This window comes from Cupressus sempervirens, chromosome 4 (genome assembly GCF_028749045.1).
Source record: "Cupressus sempervirens isolate cs-2001-9-10 chromosome 4, ASM2874904v1, whole genome shotgun sequence".
NCBI lineage: Eukaryota > Viridiplantae > Streptophyta > Pinopsida > Cupressales > Cupressaceae > Cupressus > Cupressus sempervirens.
The window spans coordinates 233,215,723-233,224,721 of record NC_143121.1 but is presented as its reverse complement, the minus strand read 5'-3'; the positions used below and the strand labels follow the sequence as shown (position 1 = coordinate 233,224,721).

General features: G+C 39.0%; 1 protein-coding gene across 1 annotated transcript; it reads left to right on the top strand.

Moving 5' to 3' along the window:
* The first annotated feature begins 6,061 nt into the window (after window positions 1-6,061).
* Window positions 6,062-7,798, top strand: LOC149560860 (cytochrome P450 78A4-like). The gene is made up of 2 exons (XM_089823678.1): window positions 6,062-7,081; window positions 7,160-7,798. Exons 1-2 carry the CDS (start codon window positions 6,062-6,064, stop codon window positions 7,796-7,798), a joined length of 1,659 nt encoding a protein of 552 aa, XP_089679804.1.
* The last annotated feature ends 1,201 nt before the right edge of the window (window positions 7,799-8,999 follow it).

Below are 8,999 nucleotides of genomic sequence, written 5' to 3'. Positions count from 1 at the left end.
CCTTCCTCAAGGTTTGTTCTTGGATATCCTTGGCAACCATTATAGCATTATCTTAAAAATGTGATACTTGCTTAAGCAGATTTTTCAGGGACTTGTCCTCCTAGTTCACTTGGAGAGTATTTCCATTTAGCCATCTTTTCCACTAATGCTTCTTCTATTTACATATGCTCTTCTTTACTTCTTGTTTCATACTTAAGAAATTTGAAATCTTCCATACCTCCACCTTTTGTGAGTTGTCTCAGTCTTTCTTCAAAGTGTGGAGTTGACCTTTTAAAAGATATATGCTGCTCTTCTTCTTCATCTTGAGTTTTGAGCTTCCTCCTTTACTTGGTGGATCTTCTAGTGAAAAAGGCAGGTGGGGACTTGTAGCTCTTTTTCTTAGGAGGTTCTTCTTCTGATTCTTATTCTTGTGCATGTTCCTCTACTTCTTCCTCTTCCTCTTCAATGTCATCACCCCTACCTTCTGCGACCGGAAGAGGGGAATCAGATTTCTTATCCTCCTTTTGAATCTTTTCTACCTTCTTTCTTCCTCTCTTTAGAGCCTGAGGAATCTTGATTTCAGGAGATATCTTGGATTGTGCCTATTCATATTTTCCAAAATAAGGTACTTTGGGGTCCACAGGTTCATTGATAAGAGCCTCGATGATGTCCTTAGTATCATCAATATTTACCTCATAACCAAGAGGTTTTACCCATGCAACTCTAGGTCTTCCTGCCTGAATATGTACATTGTCACAGTCTACAAGGAAATACATGTCTCAAGTTCATAATCGACCACTACTTGCTTAGGTATTCTGAACCTACTATGCATCCTCTCTTTAAAGATTTTAAAATATGCACCCATGATGATTTCAAAATTGTCTCCTATTTTAGCTATAAATTCATTGATTTGATAAATAATAGTTATGTCCTTCTTCCATACTAAATTGCCCTTTGAAGGAAAAAAATTTCAACATAAAAGAATAAAAATGCCACAAGTGAACCAAACTTACACGAATTTGTCTTGGATGCTCAGATGCTCTCCATGTGCTTTCTCAACTGGTTCAGCTGCAAATCGGTGAGGTCAAAAGAAATATTGTTCTTGACTACCTTGAAATCCAAGTCTATAGCTTCGCATGGGACATTGTCTAGTTGGTTGGAACTGGATATCTTGTGTGCAATTACACGAATTATGAACTTGATCTCCATGTTATTGACACCATTTCGCTTCGTTCCTCTTCCATCTCACTCGTGAAGAGTCTTCTTTTCCAGTTCAACCATACCTAGGGTTTTGGTTGTCCTGGCTTTATTAAGCATGGGAAACTTGGTAACCCTATGAATCATTTTCCTTGTGATCTTTATGGATTGGTCAAGCCAAAATTTCATTCCATGAACACGACTCGAGATGAACCTAATCCACTTATTTTGGACTTTCTTTTCCGACTTCTTCCTTTTTAGGACTTTCCTCATTAATAGAAACAAATCCTATTTCGTCACTTTCACTCAAAAACTTTTCTACACTAGCTTCCAAATCTTTATAATTTGCATAAAGACATTCTCTAGGCTTCCTACTTTTGAAGTTTCATCTGTACTTATTTACTCTCTTAGGCCACTTAAAAACATAATGAGCATATTCATTGCAACTCCGACATTTAAAGTTTTTCTTACCTTCAACTTCTCTTCGTACAAGTAGGGAATTTCCTTCTTCAATCTTCTTGTACTCTTCTAATGTTCCTTTGTTGTTGCTATCATAATCTCCATCAAACTCCAAACTTTCTTTTCAAAAATGGCTCACCATAAATCTCCTTAAGTAGTTAATATTTTCCTTCAAGGACCTAATTCTTTGATACCAATTGTTAGAAATTAAAGTCCACCAAGATAACTAAGAGGAGGTGGGGGGTGAATCAGTTATCCAATAAAAACATCTTTTTATCAACCTTATTAAATTTGAAACATGTAATCAGAAAGTAGAACAACCATAAGAAGATAATCATATATAATAAAACTAGATTTGTTAATAGAGAAACCCTTGATCAAAGGCAAAACCCCAGAGGGGAGGGTACCCACAAAATGGTGTACTAATATATAGATTTCTTGTAAGAAGATGGACATTGTTAAGAGTCAATGAATTATAATTAGTACATGTGCCAGTCCTTGTTAGGAGAATTTTAATCCCTATGAGAGGATTCCAACCCTGTTAGGGGTTGTTCCAACCCTATCAAGAGTTTTGGAAGTTAAAATGACCTAATGTCAAAATGGTTTCAAGCGAAAGACCACTGAACTCATTGCCCAACTGGCCTTCCTAATATCCTTTTCAGAATAATACCGGTAAGCATCTGTCCACTACAACGTCTTTGAAAAATAAAGTCTCTCTATATCGTCACACCATGCTTTATCCATGTTAAAACCTTCTCTCATCAGTAGATATCCAATATTAGGTTTCCCAGATCCAACATCCAACTTCGCATTCTCCCATTACATAGAATCTCTAAAATCGCACACTTACTATAAGTAGAACAACTTTCCTTTATGATGCAACATTGTTAGGAGGATTTGTACTTGGTAAGCCAAGTAGCAGAAGCCTGACCCGGCTATCCAAGTCCTCAAACTGATTATATATTTGGCCTTGAGGCTTTCTCAATTTACAATTATAATATAAGACCATATTAAGATAATATATTACACATTATAATATAAGAGGCTTATTGCATTGCATGTCATTTCATGTTTATTGTTCATTGTCGTTACTTTGTATAACTTGAAATTTTACTCTGATACTCAATATATAAAGTTAACAACTTATTAGATGAATAATTTGATTATTAGATCTGGTTACCGAGCTACATATATAAAGCTTAAACGGTTTGATTTTATGGAAAGGTGTTTAAAGGCCTATGGGATAAATTGATATAACTGATCTGCTTCCCCTCTCAACCAATTGGTATTAGAGATAAGTGCTCGAAAGAGAAATTTTGAAGGAACTCAAGCTAAAGATCTAAAGATGTATAAGAAAGAAGTACCAAAGCTGAAAAAGGAGAACTTTTCTTCATGAAAAAGTAGGATGATGTTGCACTTATTAGGAATTGGTGACTCTGTGCTTGATAACCAGTACACACCTCCAAATCCTTTTGTGACAATTGAGGAGATGAACCAAAAGAAAGAACACGGCAACTCGATGATTGAGATTTCTTCTGCACTAAATGATAGTGAATTTGATGATGTCAAAGACTTTTCTACTACTAAAGAGCTATGGAACAAGATGATACTTGTGCATGGAGGATATTTGGATGTATTCAGAGCCAAAGGTGAAAGTATGATGACACTAGGATGAGAGAAGGAGAGAAAAAAATGTTCAATACAGTAAATAAATCAAGGAGATTGTTAGTTCCATCAAAGTCACCGGAGGTGTCATAAGTGATGAAAATTTTCTAAGTATAGTATTGAGAACCTTATTTCCTATTTATCCTATTAGAGTATATGCTATCCATGAATTTAAAGCTATTCCTGGTAGCTTTCTCACCCTTCAGGCCCTCATCGGTAGATGGACTACATTTGAGTTAAGTGGCTTTGGCGATAGTGTACCTAAAATTAAGAACGCTTTTAAAATATCCATAATTATTGGAATTTTGGATAAAGATAAGCATGGAAAAGATGAGGTTGGTTCAAATTTAGATGATAAAGAGATGGGTGAGCTTAAAGCACAGTTGGCTATCAAGCATTGCTAAGAAAATATAAGTATCTTTCAATCTCCCTTTTTCACTTGTAATAACCATATCCATTTGAGAATTTAGCCTTAAATAAAGATACTTTCTTGATGGCATCTTAACTCGTCCACCTCCATTTCAGTATGCATTGGAGTCCTAGGTTGACTGCAGGTGTTCAGATTTTACATCTCCTATGACCGAGTCCCTTGTCTTCACTATTTTAGTTGAAATATTTAGTATCTTTTACTCAAACTTTAAATTTGTACAAGACCCGAAAAGGTCTTCTAAATTGATTCTATGCCTTATAAAAGAACACCCAAAGCTTGTAATTGATGAAACCTTGAATTAGGACCCAAATGGCTAGAAGTGGAGGCTTCCCACCATCTAGGTGGATACATTTATGCACTAAGTGAATAAACTAGGCATAGGTTGTAAACCCGTCTTGATTATTGACCTTGTATCTAAACCTTTTGTTATAGTTCTAATAAATTCTAGAAAAGTGCCTAGCTTGGTTGAAATGTTTAAGTTATAATATTGATTGCAAAAGTCGAATTACTAACAATGTGTCATGCGTACTTATTGTTAGTACAAGCTATGGGTTGGATTATCACACCGATACCATCTGATAAAGACAACATTGTCCAAAGGTTTTCAATGTTGGACCTTTTATCCTTCTTCTTTTTTGAAAAAAATTGAGAAAGCCTAGAGGAGAAACAATAAGTTCCCTCACTATATCAGACCATAATTGGATAATAGTGGAGCTTAAAATAACGATTATTTGAACTTAATTAGGGTTGACGCAAAAAACCTTAACCAATACTGGATTATGTTAATTTAGAGTTGTAAACTCACAAAAAATATTTCTGTCGTATGTCAAAGGGACGAAGATGGTGAATTAAGTATGGATGAAATTCACCCATCCAAGTGAACATGCAGCCTGTAATTGTAGACGAACACTCCTAAATTGTACTCAAAATAAATCTCAATTCCTTATGTATCTACTAAATAAATTATTTTATCCTCTCACAAACATTATAGTGAAAGATAAACTATACGTAATAAATCATAATTGTGTGAAAATTGATGCCCAATCTTGAGTGAGAAGCATTCCATATTTCTATGCCACTTGTACTTCCTTTGTGCACGGTTTTCGGAATTGCAATGAAAATTAATTAAAATATAATTTTTTCACTTGCCAAAAAAATAAATTTAAATATCTTCTACTCAAATAAAAAGTGTTCAAATCATCATTATTATTAAGAAATAAATCTTATTGAATTATTTTAACGAAAAAATGAATATTAATTGAAAATAGTACTGTATAAAAATATTATTTGTTACCATAAATTAACATATGTGTGCTCGATTTTTAAATTTGAAAAAATACACATAGAGGCTCTAACGCTATTATTTAGGTCAGCTCAATGGCTATAGTTTTAAGTGCGTATATAATTTGAAAACTCATAATCATGAGAAGTGGAGCTCACATTAAAAATTATCAAATTCTTCTCACTACCCACTACAATGCAACATATTTTGTTCCAGCAATAAATTTATAATGAAATATTGAATAGAGAATAAATGAATAATCTCTACAACACATAGAAAGTAAATGAATTATTGATAAAAACTAAATAGTAAATGAAGAACAAAGGTGAAAATATTAAAACAAAATAAAAAATTTAATAATAACAATGAAAATGCAAAATTCTATAATTGATAACACTATTTCGAAGAACATGAAACAATACCAAGTATAACGTACATTTACTAAATATGCTAAGATCCCAAATTTTAAACCTCAAGCCTAGCCTAATGTCAACTCTCCCACTCTTGAACAAGTACAATCAACCGTAAGGTTCTGTACGATGGCTCTTTGGGAATAAAACCATCATCAATCTCGATGCATTTGCCTTGAATAGAAAATTGAATATGGAGCTCCAAATGGTTCCTGTGAACAAATAGGAATGGGCGTCAGTATCGGAAAGGGAAATTCGAAGAGAATAGGAAAAAGCTCCGTTCTGTTAGCTAGTGATTTCTTTCCTGTATTCACCCTAATAGCAGTGTAGCCCAGCTGGCTTCTTCTCCGGACGAACGAAATTTAAAACCGCCATGTTCCTCTCTAATTCCCGTGTGTTGGTAATATGTTTATTGGTTGTTGGAAATGCAGAAATTTCAAAAGCGAAAAATGGACGGTTGTGCTCCGCCATAGGAAACAGAGCTCTCCAGTTTTTTCTCTCCTCCTTCATTAGGCTTGGGGTTGGGAACTCTATAAAATGGCCCCAATCTAAGTCTCATTCACATCCACATAGAGCTTGTCACTGTTAAGGTCTCGCTAGTCCTCTGCATTTGTCATTGTCATTTCATCCTTTCGTGCAATGGAGAGTGGGAGTGGGAGCTCTGGAGGAGGAAGTTGGTGGCTCTATTATGCCATTCCTGTATTGGCCAAGGACGGGCGTGGGTACATGCTGCACAATGCTGATGACACGATCTTCTCTGCATGGCCACTGTACGCCGCAATTCTGCTGGTGGCCTCCTGCGCCGTTGTGGTTGCATGGATGAGCCCCGGAGGATGTGCATGGGCGGTGGCCAGAAAGAAGGGCGGCGCCGCCATTCCTGGGCCCAGGGGATTCCCCATCATAGGAAGCCTTATCGATATGAGCCGTGGCCTTGCCCATCGCAGGCTCGCTCAGCTGGCTCGCATCCATGGTGCCAAGAGACTCATGGCCTTCAGCTTAGGTTCCACTCCCGCCGTCATCACATCTGATCCCGAGGTGGCTCGAGAGTTGCTCAGCTCTGTCAATTTCTCGGACAGGCCGCTCAAGCAATCCGCCCAGCAGCTCATGTTCGGTCGAGCGATCGGCTTTGCTCCAAACGGTGAGTACTGGAGAATGCTCCGCCGGATTTCCGCCACCCATCTCTTCGCTCCCCGGAGGATCGCCGCCCACGAGCCCGGACGCCAAGCCGATTCCCTGGTCATGCTGAGCAACATTCACGACGAGTATGTTTCCGGCGGCGTTGTGCGGCTGCGCCGCCATTTGCAAGGTGCGGCGCTGAACAACATCATGGGCAGCGTTTTCGGGCGGAGGTTTGATATCTGCGGTGAGAGCGAGGAAGTGAAGAATCTGAGAGAGATGGTGGAGGAGGGATTCGAGCTTCTCGGGGCCTTCAACTGGGCCGACCATCTTCCCTGGCTCAGATTTCTCGATCCCCTCCGCATCCACTCCCGTTGCCAAACCCTCGTCCCACGCGTGAGAGGCTTCGTGAAGAACATCATCGAGGAGCACCGACTGAAAGATAAGGATCACGACACCGCCGACGCCGATTTTGTGGATGTTCTCTTGTCTCTGAATGGAGAGGACAAGCTGGACGACGAAGACATGATCTCTGTTCTCTGGGTATGATCGCATCTCGTCATTCTTGAATCCCGTTCCATGTTCTTCTTTCCTGACATTAATCGTCGCATGTTGTCGCAGGAGATGATATTTAGAGGCACTGACACCACGGCGCTGCTGACGGAGTGGACAATGGCGGAGATGGTACTGAACCCGGGAGCTCAGAGGAAGGTGCAGGAGGAACTCGACATTGTGGTGGGAAAGAGCAGGAGCGTGAGGGACTCGGACATATGCAAACTGCCATATCTGCAGGCGGTGGTGAAGGAGACGCTGAGAATGCACCCGCCCGGGCCACTCCTTTCATGGGCCAGACTCTCCACTCGGGACACCAATCTGGGAGATCATGGCAAGTTGTGCGTGCCGGCGGGTACCACGGCCATGGTGAACATGTGGTCGATAACACACGACCCCCTCATCTGGGATTCCCCCGACCAGTTCCGACCAGAGAGGTTTGTGGAGACCGAGGGAGGTGAGAATGTGGACGTGAGGGGGAGCGATCTGAGGCTTGCACCGTTTGGGGCGGGCCGTCGGGTCTGCCCTGGAAAGGCTCTGGGTCTTTCCACCGTCCACCTCTGGGTGGCCAAATTGATGCACCATTTCCACTGGGCTCAACACGAGCAGCACCCCGTGGACCTGTCCGAGGTGCTCAAGCTGTCCTGCGAGATGCTGCACCCACTTCACGCCGTTCCTCTCCATAGGGTTGATCTCAAACAACTCTGAGGAGGAATCACTAGGGTACCCCTCGTTTTTCTTTCTTTTCGTGTTCGAGGTGGCGTCTTCCGGTTATTTGTCGTGTTTTTCTTTTCCTTTACAAGTCTGATGGTTTTGTGAACTCTCGAGACTGTGCAACTGTCTCGGCTCTGAGAGATTCAACTTTGTAGACATTACTTAAGTCTGGTTATGTTTTCCCGTTGCGATAGCCAGTAGCACTTTTGCGGAGGATCATAATTATATCTATCTAGTGGAGTTGTTCAATGCTCCCACTGCTCCTATGTAGCCAACTTTATTAATAATAATAATAATAATAGTGCGAGTTTAGGCATAATTCTTCCTTGTTTTCTTCTGATTCGCTCGTTCTGCAGCGAATTTCGTCTATTCTTTCATGTTAGATCAATCATGCTCGTTCTCTTCAGTGTAGTTCAATCTGTAGATAATTGCAAAGATCAAATGATTTCATCCTCAAGCTTCTGTTCTGAATGGCTGCTCTCTGTAATTACAGTGCTTTGCTAATCTATTTCCGCCATGAACAAATTCCTTTTGCTCTCTATGAGTGCAACTATCACTCATATCTCCCGCTGCTCCTATGTGGCCAACTTTATTATGCTTTATTAATATTAATAGCCTAAGCTTGGGCAAATCTCCTCGCTTGTTTTCTCCTGACTGGCTCCAGTTAACCTCCTTTTCTTCTTAGTAGCTCGGTTTGCAGAGATTTGCAAAGATCAAATGATTTCATGCTATGTTCCGTGCACAAGCCTCTGTTTGTATTCATAGTGTTTTGTTATCTTCTTCTAGTTTTTCCCGTGCCTGAGGAAATTTCAGCTGAGCAATTGAATTTGCTCCGTCATTTGCCTCTTCAGAAGTTCTATGGTTTTATTTGAACATCTGTTTTTAGGGTTTGATTTATTCAATGTTATAGAACATTTAAAACTAATGTACATTAATAAAGTAATTGAAATATTTAACAAATGAAGTTTCCTTTCCCTCGGTTGAAATATTATGGTATGTTAAAAAATATTATTTGTAAATACAACTATTGATAGATTACAAATAATTTATAATACGAAAATAGTAATATTTTCATAGTAATAATATAAAATAATATTTCTTATAAAAAACCAGTCTTGTTTTACATTCAAAATTTTTTTAAGAATGATTAATTCTAAGAGATAGAAAATAAAAATTTAAATCATTGGTTAAAGTA